Raw genomic sequence first — 17,175 nt, forward strand, 5'->3', positions numbered from 1 at the left:
GATTTCTGGAAAAGAATCATCAATGTTTAGTTGAGTGTGGGTGGCAAAGAGAAGTTTCTGGTGGGTAGGTGTCTAAAACAACCCTCTGCAAGGAAGCACGCCCGTATCAATCCTTTAATCGGAGACTAGACTAGCGTTAGGAAGGACAAAGGAGACAGACAGAATTTACATCAGAAAAAGGACTTTTTGAAGTTTGAGATGTGCAATCAAGCTCAGAGGCTGCAGATAACGGATCTCTCAGGCACCGGTTTCCCTCAGTTCAGGAAGAGAAGCGAGCTTTCAAGGGTCCCAGGCTTCAATTTCATCCGGCGGTGTGAATACCTATAAGGCCTTTGATTCACTGGTTGACTATCGTGAGGTGAATCCGATGGTCACATGGTCTTTTTGGAGGGAGGGTAGTGGGTTCTAAGAACACATCAGAGAAAGAGGAAGGGGCTAGTAGAGGATTGTATCAGTGAATTCTTTAGCAATTCCTCAATTCTCAATCTCAGCCTTTTGCAGATGTGAGTATCCGTATGGCTTCAGATGTTTGGGCTCGGTACCTTCGGGGGTATATAGTGATCATGGATTCTTCTTTTTGTAAGGACTTAGGTTCTTGAAACACCTAATACATGCTAGTAGGTAGGCTGGTGGTGGAGTATTTATTTTCGTCTTTTTTCGTTTGTTTGTATTTCGGTTTTGGGATGGTGCGAATCCATCTATCCACCATTCTTTTATCTTTCAGTAGTGTCAACCTCAGTTCTGGTTCTTTATCTTGGAATACTCTCCGTTGTCCTAGAAGCCATGCTTGAAAGAAAGCGTAAGGAAGTGTCAAAAAGTTTGTAAGCTCTTTCTCTTTTTTCGTTTTTCGCCACCTCCTGTGTCTTTCCGTTTAAGGTCTTTAATTTTCGGCATTAGCTTCGTTAGAGAAAGCCATGCGTGAACTACAAAGCATGGGATCCTGAACACCACGAAAGAAAGCGTACTACTTTTCAATAAGGTCCGACTTCAGAGAGGAGAGACGTGAACTTGTTTTAGGCGTAGAAAAGGTATACAGTATGAAAGGCTCAAGCGGGGAGCAATCTGCATTTGAGAATGCTATGCTAGCGGTGAACCTAAATCTGACGATGAAGGGGGCTAGCATCCAGTGCTGGTTCTTAAGAAAGGTCAAGAGTATATAGAGAATTCTTGTTATGTTATGTGCAATTTGAACATAAATCTGCTCCCTATCAAACTCAATCTTCAGATGCTTTGCAAACCCTTGGATTGGCAACCAGCAGAGAGGGGGTCTGATCCTGATACATTATCGGATCTGGTAGGAGGTTACTTATGCAACCTGGGTTTGGTGAATGGAGGTTGGCCTTAGGTGTAATAGGACTCCCAGTTACTGCGCGCGATCGTATACTAAGGTGCTCCCCGTAGGTTGTTGGAACGACGCGAGCTGGGCCGGGCCTCGATTCCTTTAAAAAAGATGAAGGGACAGAGGTACATCTGTAACTACATTCTCACATTTATTTTTTGATCTCATGACTTTTTATGCGATCAGAAAACGAATGAGATCAGAAAGGCCATCATTGGGGCAAACAATGCAATAGCTTCGGTAGGAGCAAAGCCCAAAATGGCATAACCAAATGATTGTTTAGCCAATGATGGATTTCGTGCCACGGAATGAATCAAAGAACTGAGGATGTTTCCAATACCGACAGCAGCTCCGGCTAAAGCAATTGTAGCAGCTCCAGCACCTATTGATTTAGCACCTTCTAACATCTCAAGTCGATAAAACACTTTTCTTGTCATGTTTTTCCTTCGCTGTTCTTTCTTGGATTTCTTGTTGATGATTCGAAGTACTTGGGCCTGCACCTCCATAATTTTCAAATATTGGGTTATGCGGACCACTAATTTGATACATATTATCACAATTTGCAAGGCTTGTCACTTATTAAAGAAAATGAGCTGTAGATGCTACCCGCCCTTCCCCTATTTCCGCATTTCATTCTTCTATTCCTTCTGCTTGCTTTTCTAGTTAAGCTGCTCATAAACTAGATCCATAAAACTCACTCAGCTACTGTCTTCTTTCTATAATTGGTCTCTAAGTCCAAGTAACCGATAAAGTATAATCATCTTCCCAGCTCCACCACCTCCTTTTTACCGAGTATGACGAATAGATGACTATGACTAATGCAAGAGGGATTCCTGCGACTAACGCTAGAGCAAAGGGAAAGGACAATGAAGCAGCAATAAATAGTCTCCCCTATCTGGGGCTTACGGCTACTGACTCTACTTAAGCAGCCTAGAACCCCAGACTGCGGGCTTTCGCTCTTACCCATTAAGGGATAAGAGCTCAGAACCCTGGCTTTCCTGGAACAATAGGGCCGTTATGCTTATTACTAAACTTGTTGAAGAGATGAAATAGAACCAAGGTCTATCTTTTTGATCAGAGGTTGAATCGATCATCAGAAGAAGAATTAGGCCAAAATTAGGATACATTCTGGGAAAATGAAACTTCCATTGAAGAGAAGCAAATGAAACGCTTTCATAAAAATTCTCGTAGAATCGAGAAGGTTCTATTGATCATGTCCCATTCCCAACAGTTGTATCTTGTCTTGGGGCGTCTTTCTTTGGCTTTACTATCAAGCCAGATGCGACGCCCTTTCGCATTATCATCTACCGCCCTTTCTTTCCTCCCGTCCCTTCACGCATGAAGAGGCCCCTTCCCGGCTACTGGATCACTCCAATGCTTCGGGTGTTGGAAATATGCCCTAGAGGCAATAATAAATTGGTTATTATTATATTATATTTCATTGTTCATGATAATCGTTTATTATCCATGCTAGAATTGTATTGATAGGAAACTCAGATACATGTGTTGATACATAGACAACACCATGTCCCTAGTAAGCCTCTAGTTGACTAGCTCATTGATCAATAGATGGTTACGGTTTCCTGACCATGGACATTGTATGTCATTGATAACGGGATCACATCATTAGGAGAATGATGTGATGGACAAGACCCAATCCTAAGCCTAGCACAAAGATCGTGTAGTTCGTATGCTAAAGCTTTTCTAATGTCAAGTATCATTTCCTTAGACCATGAGATTGTGCAACTCCCGGATACCGTAGGAGTGCTTTGGGTGTGCCAAACGTCACAACGTAACTGGTTGGCTATAAAGGTACACTACAGGTATCTCCGAAAGTGTCTATTGGGTTGGCACGAATCGAGACTGGGATTTGTCACTCCGTGTAAACGGAGAGGTATCTCTGGGCCCACTCGGTAGGACATCATCATAATGTGCACAATGTGATCAAGGAGTTGATCACGGGATGATGTGTTACGGAACGAGTAAAGAGACTTGCCGGTAACGAGATTGAACAAGGTATCGGGATACCGACGATCGAATCTCGGGCAAGTATCGTACCGATAGACAAAGGGAATTGTATACGGGATTGATTGAATCCTTGACATCGTGGTTCATCCGATGAGATCATCGTGGAACATGTGGCCAACATGGGTATCCAGATCCCGCTGTTGGTTATTGGCCGGAGAGTTGTCTCGGTCATGTCTGCATGGTTCCCGAACCCGTAGGGTCTACACACTTAAGGTTCGATGACGCTAGGGTTATTAGGAAGACTTGTATGTGATTACTGAATGTTGTTCGGAGTCCCGGATGAGATCGCGGACGTCAGGAGGAGTTCCGGAATGGTCCGGAGGTAAAGATTTATATATGGAAAGTTGTTGTTCGGGTTCTGGGAAATGTTCGGTTTTTTCCGGTATTGTACCAGGAAGCTTCCGGAAGGTTCCGGAGGATTCCGGAGGGGTCCGGAGGTCCGGAAAATGTTCCACCATATCCAATACAGCAGCATGGGCTGTAGGGGGCGCCCTAACCTTAATGGGCCAAGGGCACCAGCCCCCCAAGGCCCATGCACATGGGAGAGGGGAAACCCTAAGGGGAAGGGCCTCCACTTGACTTGGGAGGCACTCCTCCCCCCCTTGGCCGCCGCCCCCAACCCTAGATGGGATCTAGGGGGGCCTCCCCCCTCTCTCCCCACCTATAAATAGTGGAGGGGTGGGAGGGCGGCCACACCCTTGAACCTGGCGCAGCCCCTCCCCTCCAATACCTCTCCTCCTCCGCGTGAGCTTGGCGAAGGCCTGCCGGAGAACTGCCACTCCATCACCACCACGCCGTCGTGCTACTGTTGGACTCTCTTCCTCAACCTCTCCCTCCTCCTTGCTGGATCAAGGCGTGGGAGACGTCTCCGTTCCGTACGTGTGTTGAACGCGGAGGTGCCTTCCGTTCGGCGCTAGGATCATCGGTGATTTGGATCACAACGAGTACGACTCCATCAACCCCGTTCACTTGAACGCTTCCGCTAAGCGATCTACAAGGGTATGTAGATGCACTCTCCTTCCCCTCGTTGCTATATTACTCCATAGATTGATCTTGGTGATGCATAGAAAATTTTAAATTTTTGCTACGATCCCCAACATCGGGTACTATGGACCCTCTGCCATCCATTGCAGCAGAGCCGTTTCATGAGCAGGGGGCGGGGCTACGAAAGGGGGAAATAGCTCAGTTGGTTAGAGTGCTGGTCTGTCACGCTAGAAGTCGCGGGTTCGAAGCCCGTTTTCCCCACCCGATCTTTCTTTCTTCTCGAGGTCATACCTCTGCCACTTTACCCTGAGTGAACATCAAAGGCCTCGTATTGTTATTCCCATGATTCATGTGGGCTATCTACTCTTTATTGTATTCGATGGATGAATGAGGAGCCTCTGTCGAGTAGTGAAATGATAGGATTCTTCTTTTCGGTTAAACCGAAACACAAGTCAGCGATTCAAGCCAAGAGTGCGGGCACCTTAAGAGCGGTCAAAGTTGATTCCCTTGCTTGTAGTTTTGGATCCATTCCGTGTATTTCACATATTTAAGAGTGGTTAGGAGAGAGAATCAATGTTTATGGGAAGAGGGAAAGAAAGATCAAGGGAAGAAGCGGGGTAGAGGAATTGGTCAAATCATCAGGCTCATGACCTGAAGACTACAGGTTCGAATCCTGTCCCCGCCTAATCACGTCAGATACTTGTACGAGTCCTCATCTCCTGGGATCAGCAGATAGTCTTACTAGCAATGAGTAAACAAAGTCGCTAGGAAAGCTATAGATAGGTATCAAGGCACAACCGAACTAACAAGTAAGTTTCGAAGACTTCCACCTATTAATGTTCTTTTTATTTTTTTGCTGCTCGTCTCGCCGTAAGTTATTGACCAGTACCAAATGTGACAACCTTCACTTCAAGTTACAAAACCTTGAATTTGAAACAGAAGTTAGGGCCTGGAGGTCTTTCATCTACTTCTTCTATCCAGGCATGTTTGTATTCCCACCATACCTTTCCGCATCGTCCTTCTCTATTGGGGGCTCCCAACACCACTGTTGGAACTAATGAAGCAAATGATTGACCCATCATATCATCCAAAGAAACGGAAAATACCAAAAAAAATCAAATTGACAGCTAATAACATTGATTCAATTGGCATTGACATAATAAGAATATTTCGTCTATGTGACGCCCCCGATTTGACCGTACACTAATCATGCACGCAAATGTGTACGATCAAGATCAAGGACTCACGGGAAGATATCACAACACAACTCTACAAATAAAATAAGTCATACAAGCATCATATTACAAGCCAGGGGCCTCGAGGGCTCGAATACAAGAACTCGATCATAGACGAGTCAGCGGAAGCAACAATATCTGAGTACAGACATAAGTTAAAAAAGATTGCCTTAAGAAGGCTAGCACAAACTAGGATACAGATCGAAAGAGGCGCAGGCCTCCTGCCTGGGATCCTCCTAACTACTCCTGGTTGTCGTCAGCGGGCAGCACATAGTAGTAGGCACCTCCGGGGTAGTAGGAGTCGTCGTCGATGGTGGCGTCTGGATCCTGGGCTCCAACATCTGGTTGTGACAACCAGGTAGAAGGGGTAGGGGGAAAAGAGGGAGAAAGCAACCATGAGTACTCATCCAAAGTACTCGCAAGCAAGGAGCTACACTACATAGGCATGGGTATATGTGTAAAGGGCCATATCGGTGGACTGAACTGCAGAATGCCAGAATAAGGGGGAGATAGCTAATCCTGTCGAAGACTACGCTTCTGGCAGCCTCCGTCTTGCAGCATGTAGAAGAGAGTAGACTGAAGTCCTCCAAGTAGCATCATATAGCATAATCCTAACCGATGATCCTCCCCTCGTCGCCCTGTGAGAGAGCGATCACCGGTTGTATCTGGCACTTGGAAGGGTGTGTTTTATTAAGTATCCGGTTCTAGTTGTCATAAGGTCAAGGTACAACTCCAAGTCGTCCTGTTACCGAAGATCATGGCTATTCGAATAGATTAACTTCCCTGCAGGGGTGCACCACATACCCCAACACGCTTGATCCCATTTGGCCGGACACACTTTTCGGGGTCATGCCCGGCCGCGAAAGATCAACACGTCGCAGCCCCACCTAGGCACAACAGAGAGGTCAGCACGCCGGTCTAAACCTAAGCGCACAGGGGTCTAGGCCCATCGCCCTTAGCACACCTGCACGTTGCGAACGCGGCCGGAAGCAGAACTAGCCCCCTTAATACAAGAGCAGGCTTACGGTCCAATCCGGCGCGCGCCACTCAATCAGTAACGTCACGAAGGCTTCGCTGATACCACGACGCCGGTCCCATAACTTCACTCCCACGTAGAATGGTTAGTGCGTATAGACCAAATGGCCAGACTCAGATCAAATACCAGATCTCCGTTAAGCGTGTAAGTATCTGCGAACGCCGACCAGGGCCAGGCCCACCTCTCTCCTAGGTGGTCTCAACCTGCCCTGCCGCTCCGCCACAAAGTAATAGTCGGGGGCCGTCGGGAACCCAGGCCCACCTCTACCGGGATGGAGCCACCTGCCCCTTCAGCCCCCATCTCCGAACAGTATCATAAGTAATGTAACTGTGTAAAGTATTTAGTATATGCCCGTGATCACCTCCCGAAGTGATCACAGCCCAGTAGTATAGCATGGCAGACGGACAAGAGTGTAGGGCCACTGATGGAACACTAGCATCTTATACTAAGCAGTAGAATAGCAGGTAATGGTAACAACAGTAGTAGCAAGGACAGGCTATGCATCAGAATAGGATTAACGGAAAGCAGTAAACATGCTACACTACTCTAATGCAAGCAGTATAGAGAAGAGTAGGTGATATCTGGTGATCAAAGGGGGGGCTTGCCTGGTTGCTCTGGCAAGAGAGAGGGGTCGTCAACTCCGTAGTCGTACTGGGTAGTAGCGGCGTCGGTCTCGGTGTCTAGCGGAAGAAGAGGGGGGAAGAAACAATAAATATAATGCAAACAGATGCATAACGATGCATGACAAGGCAAGTAACGGTGCTAGGGGTGCCCTAATGCGGTATTAGGTGATACCGGTGAAGGGGGATAACATCCGGGAAAGTATCCCCGGTGTTTCGCGTTTTCGGACAGATGAACCGGAGGTGAAATGTTGCAGGTTCACTATGCTATGGACGCGTGGCGGACGAACGGGCTGCGTATCCGAATTCGTCTCGTCGTTCTGAGCAACTTTCATGTACAAAGTTTTTCCATCTGAGCTACGGTTTATTTTATATGAATTTTAAAAGATTTAATCATTTTTAGATTTATCAGAAATTAATTTAATTCGAAAACGTTTATTGCGTCATCATGATGTCAGCGGTCAGCGTTGACCGTTGACCGGTCAAACAAGGCAGTGGGGCCCAACTGTCATTCACTGTTTACCTAATCAAATAATTAAGGCTAATTAAAAGTGTTAATTAGATTAACTAACATGATTAACTAAGTTAAATAATTATCTTAACTAATTAATTATTATTTTTACTATTATTTTTATTCTTTTTTTAAAGTTCCTGGGGGTGGGGCCCCTTTGTCATAGGCCCCAGGGGGCTTAACGGGGCGAGTTAACAGGCAGCGAGCGCAACGGGTGACGGGCGGTGGTGCGGGCGGACCCAGCGACGAGCGCCGCGGGAGGAGGCCGGTGGCCACGGCGCTCCATCGGCACTCTGCGGCGGCAGCAGGCGAGCAGGGGCCGCGGCGCTGAGCAGCAGTAGCATTAGGCAGCAGCAGTGAAGCGGCGACGAGCATCGACGGCGGCTCATAAGCCGAGCGGGGAGAGACGGCAGCAACAGCGCAGCGCAGTGGGGCGAGCAGGGCGGGCACCAATAGGCACGGGGCACGCCGGGCGCGGCGAGGCCACGGTGGCGTCGGCAGAGCCGCGGGGAGGAGGCCATGGCGTGAGCGCGAGGAAGAGAGGAGGAGGGGGAAGCTCACAGGGGCGGCGTAGGGTTCGTGGCAGTGGGCTCGGGAAGGAGGACGACGAAGGGGCGGCGTCCGGGTCGTCGGGGACGAGTGCGGCGAGGTGACGGGGTCGATGGCGCGTCGGCGGAGTTCTCAAGCAGCGATGGTCGGCGACGGTGGTCGCTGCGTCGATGTCGATGGGCGACGAGCGGCGCTGGCGATGGGGCGGCGTTGAGGCGCGATGGCGTAGAGGCGGGAGGGCGTCACGGCGAGGGGGTCTCCGGCGTAGTGGGATGATGGCGACGATAGCGGGGTGGCGTCGGGCGACTTCTGGTCTTCGCCCCGATCTCGATCCAGATCGGGGGGGCAGCGAGCGAGTGGGGGTGGAAGGAGGAGCGAGTGGGGAACGTGGGCTAGGGTTTCGGGGTCCAGGGGGGGTTATGGAGAGGTGCGGTTGGGCCGGCTGGTTTGGCGGCCAGCTGGGCCCGTAGGCCGTGGGAGGGGGGTTTCCCTTTTTTTTGTTAGTTTCTTTCTGTTATTTATTTTCCTTTTTTTGTTTTTATTTATTTAAAATACTTAGGCATTTTATAAAATTGTGTTTATTACACCATATTTACTTATGTAAAATATGGCATCTCCCGAACACTTTTGTTTTAAAATTTGAAAAACTTTTATTGTTTGCTTTAATTTTGAATTTTGAATTCAAACGGGATTGAATCATCGCGAGGTTTACAACAGTAAGAGTGGTGACGTGGCATCATTATCAGAGGTTACTGTAGCTTGATTAGCCGGGCGTCACAATTCTCCTCCACTACAAGAAATCTCGTCCCGAGATTTAAGAGGGGAGTAAGGGGGAAGAATAGGTTACGAAATTCTAACGATTCTTCTTGGTCTTGGTTGCTCTTCTCGAAGTGGTCGATCCATAGCGCTGATGTCTTCATTCCTATGCATCAATGCACCATGATGAGGTTGTCGTCCTTTCTTCAGGAACTCCATCGTACTTACGATAATGATAAGGGGTAACTACTGAAGAACGGACCTTCAAGGTCAACTACCTGGCAAATAACTGAGAGAATGTGGTAGAAGTAACTCTCGAATAGATACTTAAGAAATTATCGAGAGTAAAGTAAGAAGGTACCATGAGAAGTTTCAAACGGGTAGGCAGTCGCTCGATGTCTGAAACAACACGCGAAAGGGGTCCAAAGCAACGAGATTGAATATTGCATCTGTTTCCAGAATAGATCACTAGGACGGTGGCCCGTGAATTACATACGAGGCCACGCGCGAGGAATAACCTCGGGAATATGGGGTGTACACGAGAGTCAGGTTTCGATCCTGTGGGACTGTGGGTTATGGGCCCACCATGTGGGTTTTTTTAATAGGAGCAGTGACATCTTGCACGGTCATGATAGTAAGTAGGTCAGAGCTTAGCCTGTCAGTTATGTTGGCAACAACGTCGGTACCAAGGGCGAGGGATGAGGAGAACCATTTTCCTGCTCGTTGAACGAGGCGTATCAGTAGGCAAAGTTCTCGTCCATCGGCGGTTACCGGAAAGACATCAACAGTAGAAACAGGGTCTCACTGGCAGAATTGTACACCGAGGTGTTTACATAAGCAGGGAATTGTTACTGCTTAGATCATATTGGTCGCAAGAAAGGTTAAAGAAAACAATGGAAAGGAAAATGTGTTCAAACACATATTTCAGGGGTATATCCTTTCCAAGGATAAGCAGAGCATGATATCCATGACATGATATAATGTAGAAAACTCTTTAGGTAAGGGGAGAGAGATTTCATGGCATTACCCATACAACGGTGTTTGGAGAATTTAGCAGGAAACATTTAGCATTGGGCTTTAAATGTTCTTGTTGAAAATCGGAGTTCCATAGACATGCTTCGAGATAGCATTGACATAGTCTTCAAGCAAAGGTCGTACTTTGGATACACCAAGGATTCATCAGGAACAACTTATAGTATAAGTATTGCAATTTCCTCATGGAAGAATGGATAACCTTGCTAATAAGAAAACTATAACAGTAGGTCCTCCGGCCAGGTGTGCTGGCATGACATCACCTTACCAGGTCATATGAGGATCAATGTTATAACTCTTGAAAGTATGTTCCAACCATCATATCTGACCGAGATTCAGATCTGATCGGTGTTAGGAAACCTCAGACTCAAGATGCCTGAGAAGAAAAGGTGCAAGACAAATTGACGAGACGACATTGTAAGATTCTCGGGAATTGAACTGTGGAAGCAAGTTCCGAATCATGAGTTCATTATTAAATCAAGGATAGAATGAGGAGGTGGCTGATGGAATCAGCGACAATTCATCGAGATTAACAAAAGATGGATTTCCACAATTAAGTGAACAAGGAGATAACATTTGTCAGATCAAATGATATAAAGAAGTATGCTCACGGAAAACATACACAATTAAACATTGGTTGAAAGGTGCGCCCAAAATATGGGTTGGGTTGCACGACCAATGTCAGAATGGTGATTCAATAATCAATAGTCTAAGAACGAACGGCCGACCATTAACTTCAAAGCAATAGGGTTGCTAGAAGTGCAGAATCCAAACAACACCGTTCACTTGTTGGTACTCCGGTTGGAATCAACACGAGGACCAAGAAAGAATGGTGATGGTGAGAAGTATCACGATACCAAGAATTCTTAAGAGGTGGTGAAATTCTCACAACATTCTTGACATAAAAGATGGCAATACTCCAAGGTAAAGGAGAACAAATGCTGGATAGCAAGGATCTCAAGGTATAACACAAAACACGAACAAGTTTGTGTTGAACGGAAGGCAATCGAGTGGTCGATGATAACACAAATCATCAAGGGCAAGGATGGTATTTCTCATCAGGAATTCAATTGATATCCTTGAGGAGCTCGAAATGTTGATGATGATCATGACAATTTCTGTCGAGAGGTTTCATGGAGATGTAATCGGTCGGCGATGACATCAAGTCAAACGAATGATGAAGCGAAAGGTTGTTGGAACCATGGGTACGACACAAACTTGAAATCAAGTTTGTTGTTTGAGGTGAAACGATAAGACAAGGAAGATCAACGTAAGCTTAGCCCATCGTCGAAATTGTGCTCCGGAAAGAAGGACCAGGTAGCACAGTTAAAATTTGGCACGATAATGATATAGCCGAGTAGGCTCGGAATGACGTGATCGAGTTCAGACTCGTAAGTAATGAAGGTTTCCAAGAGTTGTTGAATCGTAGTGCGGACTCAATTCAGTTGTCGGTGTCCTTGAGGGGTTCTAACAACTGAGAACCCGTTGGAAAAATGGAATCGGCAAGAATATTAGTTGATGAAGAACTCATAAGAAGTTATGTATCCCGTGGTATCCTCGAGATACCAGGGGGTAATACTCGACGACAGATCAAAGTAGAGGTTGGACTGGGGTATTGCTCTGCAGAAGACAAGTGCTTAAACTTGCACGAGAAACGGTACCTAAAAGAGAACATGGTCGAAACCATGATTGCAAAAGGCCAGATCCCGGATATAAGATGAACTCATACCAAAGGAATAATTTAATTTAAGAGAAGCTTTAATGATAAGATCTACATCGTGTCCATGGGCATGAACACAAAGTTCAAGGTCGACTCCCACTTCTCCAATGCATAACCTTTCATTCACTTCTCGTCTTCGAAGAAGTTGCTGTGTTGAAATTTAATCTGGGGAAGCACCAGAAGAGTATGACTCGTGAAAACTTTCAGGTTCACAAGGATTAGGGAAGGCGTAGGTTCAACCCATCAGGGCATCTTAGGAACATATACCACAAATTTCAAGAATAAATATCACAAGCTCGATAGTAGAGCATGCTTGAGAAAGCAGAGGATACAATTTACCAAAGGTATTATGTATCCGAGGAAAGGCTCACAGACTTATTGAATATGAAGGACGTTGTCAGATAAAATCCAACAAATGATCTGGTGGTCCACAAGGGATCTGATGTGAGCATCGGTACTCAACCAGAAGAAGGAAAAAGGTAAGGAGATCAGACCATAGAAACAACTGACTAATTTAAGCTCAAATGCAAAGGAATTATGATTTTCAAATCAAGGGATCAGAAGCAACACTCTGATTAGGGTTGGATAAGTTGAATAGCCTTAGGGGTACAATCGACAACTATTTGAATGGTCGAGAACCAACTCATGTTCAAAATGACGTCTGAGCCGGAAGGAAGAATTCTACGATCTGATTGAGGATTGCGAGCATTCGCGACATATCAAATCAAGTGACTCGAAATGATAGTGACAGAGGATGTCAACGGAGATTACTAGAAGTATGGAATTAACCATAATGCAGGAAGACAAGGAAATCAAGAGCAATGGGCTGCTGAGGGTTTTCAGAAAATCAATTGGTATTTCGAGGACTTATGTGAAACACATGAACGACTGGGGATGAGCGGATACTCGGTAAGAGCGAGGAATTATCCGTAGGGGTATTCAGGTGGCGAGGAACTGCAAGTCAGTAGGCACAAAATATTCTTGGAACAATACAGAGAATTTTTGGTGTATCTTGTAATAACAAGATCAATGGGATTTGAAAGGGCAAGTGGATATAGTTATCCTTAATGATATAACAGTTGTAGGGAATTTACAAAGGCGATGGGCACAAAGTCTCGAAAGAGTAGCAGAGAGTAACTACGAAATCTTCTGGTGCAGCAGGCGATCATCTGGCCTGAATGGGGCTCTTCGGGAGGAAGTATTTTCGAGAACCTAAAGTTAGATTTTAGTAAAATCATTTAACCCGAATAGAAGAGAGATCAGAGTCCCAGAGTATAGACGAGGAATAAAAGATCCTAATACCACCCAATGGCGACGTGGGCCCATGGGCCGCACAGCCATGTTAGTAAAACATTTTTCATCGACTAGACTCAACTTCGGCCAAGGAGTGTGGCAGGAGGATTCCTACAGGCACTCGGCTCTGATACCAACTTGTGACGCCCCCGATTTGACCGTACACTAATCATGCACGCAAATGTGTACGATCAAGATCAAGGACTCACGGGAAGATATCACAACACAACTCTACAAATAAAATAAGTCATACAAGCATCATATTACAAGCCAGGGGCCTCGAGGGCTCGAATACAAGAACTCGATCATAGACGAGTCAGCGGAACCAACAATATCTGAGTACAGACATAAGTTAAACAAGATTGCCTTAAGAAGGCTAGCACAAACTGGGATACAGATCGAAAGAGGCGCAGGCCTCCTGCCTGGGATCCTCCTAACTACTCCTGGTCGTCGTCAGCGGGCAGCACATAGTAGTAGGCACCTCCGGGGTAGTAGGAGTCGTCGTCGACGGTGGCGTCTGGATCCTGGGCTCCAACATCTGGTTGCGACAACCAGGTAGAAGGGGTAGGGGGAAAAGAGGGAGAAAGCAACCGTGAGTACTCATCCAAAGTACTCGCAAGCAAGGAGCTACACTACATATGCATGGGTATATGTGTAAAGGGCCATATCGGTGGACTGAACTGCAGAATGCCAGAATAAGGGGGAGATAGCTAATCCTGTCGAAGACTACGCTTCTGGCAGCCTCCGTCTTGCAGCATGTAGAAGAGAGTAGACTGAAGTCCTCCAAGTAGCATCGTATAGCATAATCCTAACTGATGATCCTCCCCTCGTCGCCCTGTGAGAGAGCGATCACCGGTTGTATCTGGCACTTGGAAGGGTGTGTTTTATTAAGTATCCGGTTCTAGTTGTCATAAGGTCAAGGTACAACTCCAAGTCGTCCTGTTACCGAAGATCATGGCTATTCGAATAGATTAACTTCCCTGCAGGGGTGCACCACATACCCCAACACGCTTGATCCCATTTGGCCGGACACACTTTTCGGGGTCATGCCCGGCCGCGAAAGATCAACACGTCGCAGCCCCACCTAGGCACAACAGAGAGGTCAGCACGCCGGTCTAAACCTAAGCGCACAGGGGTCTAGGCCCATCGCCCTTAGCACACCTGCACGTTGCGAACGCGGCCGGAAGCAGAACTAGCCCCCTTAATACAAGAGCAGGCTTACGTTCCAATCCGGCGCGCGCCACTCAGTCGCTGACGTCACGAAGGCTTCGGCTGATACCACGACGCCGGGATACCCATAACTACTCCCACGTAGATGGTTAGTGCGTATAGACCAAATGGCCAGACTCAGATCAAATACCCAGATCTCGTTAAGCGTGTTAAGTATCTGCGAACGCCGACCAGGGCCAGGCCCACCTCTCTCCTAGGTGGTCTCAACCTGCCCTGTCGCTCTGCCACAAAGTAACAGTCGGGGGCCGTCGGGAACCCAGGCCCACCACTACCTGGATGGAGCCACCTGCCCCTTCAGCCCCCATCTCCAAACAATATCACCAGTAATGTAACAGTGTAAAGAATATTGTATATGCCCGTGATCACCTCCCGAAGTGATCACGGCCCAGTAGTATAGCATGGCAGACGGACAAGAGTGTAGGGCCACTGATGAAACACTAGCATCCTGTACTAAGCAGTAGGATAGCAGGTAATGGTAACAACAGTAGTAGCAAGGACAGGCTATGCATCAGGATAGGAATAACAGAAAGCAGCAACATGCTACACTACTCTAATGCAAGCAGTATAGAGAAGAGTAGGCGATATCTGGTGATCAAAGGGGGGGCTTGCCTGGTTGCTCTGGCAAGAGAGAGGGGTCGTCAACTCCGTAGTCGTACTGGGTAGTAGCGGCATCGGTCTCGGTGTCTAGCGGAAGAAGAGGGGGGAAGAAACAATAAATATAATGCAAACAGATGCCTAACGATGCATGACAAGGCAAGTAACGGTGCTAGGGGTGCCCTAATGCGGTATTAGGTGATACCGGTGAAGGGGGATAACATCCGGGAAAGTATCCCCGGTGTTTCGCGTTTTCGGACAGATGAACCGGAGGTGAAATGTTGCAGGTTCACTATGCTAGGGACGCGTGGCGGACGAACGGGCTGCGTATCCGAATTCGTCTCGTCGTTCTGAGCAACTTTCATGTACAAAGTTTTTCCATCTGAGCTACGGTTTATTTTATATGAATTTTAAAAGATTTAATCATTTTTAGATTTATCAGAAATTAATTTAATTCGAAAACATTTATTGCGTCATCATGATGTCAGCGGTCAGCGTTGACCGTTGACCGGTCAAACAAGGCAGTGGGGCCCAACTGTCATTCATTGTTTACCTAATCAAATAATTAAGGCTAATTAACAGTGTTAATTAGATTAACTAACAGGATTAACTAAGTTAAATAATTATCTTAACTAATTAATTATTATTTTTACTATTATTTTTATTCTTTTTTTTAAAGTTCCTGGGGGTGGGGCCCCTTTGTCATAGGCCCCAGGGGGCTTAACGGGGCGAGTTAACGGGCAGCGAGCGCAACGGGTGACGGGCGGTGGTGCGGGCGGACCCAGCGATGAGCGCCGCGGGACGAGGCCGGTGGCCACGGCGCTCCATCGGCACTCTGCGGCGGCAGCATGCGAGCAGGGGCCGCGGCGCTGAGCAGCAGTAGCATTAGGCAGCAGCAGTGAAGCGGCGACGAGCATCGACGGCGGCTCGTAAGCCGAGAGGGGAGAGGCGGCAGCAACAGCGCAGCGCAGTAGGGCGAGCAGGGCGGGCACCAATAGGCGCGGGGCACGCCGGGCGCGGCGAGGCCACGGCGGCGTCAGCAGAGCCACAGGGAGGAGGCCATGGCGTGAGCGCGAGGAAGAGAGGAGGAGGGGGAAGCTCACAGGGGCGGCGTAGGGTTCGTGGCAGTGGGCTCGGGAAGGAGGACGACGAAGGGGCGGCGTCCGGGTCGTCGGGGACGAGTGCGGCGAGGCGACGGGGTCGATGGCGCGTCGGCGGAGTTCTCAAGCAGCGATGGTCGGCGACGGTGGTCGCTGCGTCGTGGGCGTCGATGTCGATGGGCGACAAGCGGCGCTGGCGATGGGGCGGCGTTGAGGCGCGATGGCGTAGGGGCGGGAGGGCATCACGGCGAGGGGGTCTCCAGCGTAGTGGGATGATGGCGACGATAGCGGGGTTGGGGGGGGGGTTTATATAGACACCAAAGAGGGTTAGGGTTACACAAGGTCGGTTACAAAGGAGGAGATATCCATATCCGTATTGCCTAGCTTGCCTTCCACGCCAAGTAGAGTCCCATCCGGACACGAGACGAAGTCTTCAATCTTGTATCTTCATAGTTTAACAATCCGGCCAAAGGATATCGTCCGGCTGTCCAGAGACCCCCTAATCCAGGACTCCCTCAGTAGCCCCTGAACCAGGCTTCAATGACGATGAGTCCAGCGCGCAGTATTGTCTTCGACATTGCAAGGCGGGTTCCTCCTCCGAAGACACCACAGAAGAATTTGAATACAAGGATAGTGTCCGACCCTGCAAAATAAGTTCCACATACCACCGTAGAGAGAATAATATTTTCGCAAATCTAATTTGCTGACTTGTTTTGGCAGCATGACGTTATGTCATGGCCCGGTGATTATTCGAACTGTTTCCTTAAACTAGCCCCGCACATAACGCGAGGCAGTTTTTTGACACGTCTTGTCAAAGCAGAGATCATGTCCCCTTATTACGGGATTCTCATCAATACGGGCGTGGGTAACCCAACCACGCCATCGATTACGGCTCTTGGGGGATAAGCGAGTCTTACCAGGCTAGTGGGGGGCGCATAGTTTCGTCCACCCATATAAAGGGATAAGGATTCACCTTTTCATCCACGCCTTCCTCCTCCTTTGCTCATCCATTTTCGCACACTCGAGCTCTAGCGCCCAAGTCCGCACTTCCCACCTCAACCTTCCCCCACCATGTCCGGAGCGGGAGGCAGGTGGATGGTCTCCTCCATCATGGAGGGAGACATCAAGAAGCTGAGGAGAGCCGGATA

At 47.8% G+C, this 17,175-nt stretch overlaps 1 protein-coding gene across 1 annotated transcript; it reads right to left on the reverse strand.

Annotated features, from left to right (window-relative positions):
- Positions 1-1,465: 1,465 nt before the first annotated feature.
- LOC125516039 (ATP synthase subunit 9, mitochondrial-like) lies at positions 1,466-1,935 on the reverse strand. The gene has a single exon (XM_048681526.1). The coding sequence runs from the start codon at positions 1,843-1,845 to the stop codon at positions 1,522-1,524; it is 324 nt and encodes a 107-aa protein (XP_048537483.1). The 5' UTR covers positions 1,846-1,935; the 3' UTR covers positions 1,466-1,521.
- Between the last annotated feature and the right edge of the window lie 15,240 nt (positions 1,936-17,175).

Source organism: Triticum urartu, chromosome 6, assembly GCF_003073215.2.
Source record: "Triticum urartu cultivar G1812 chromosome 6, Tu2.1, whole genome shotgun sequence".
Lineage (NCBI taxonomy): Eukaryota > Viridiplantae > Streptophyta > Magnoliopsida > Poales > Poaceae > Triticum > Triticum urartu.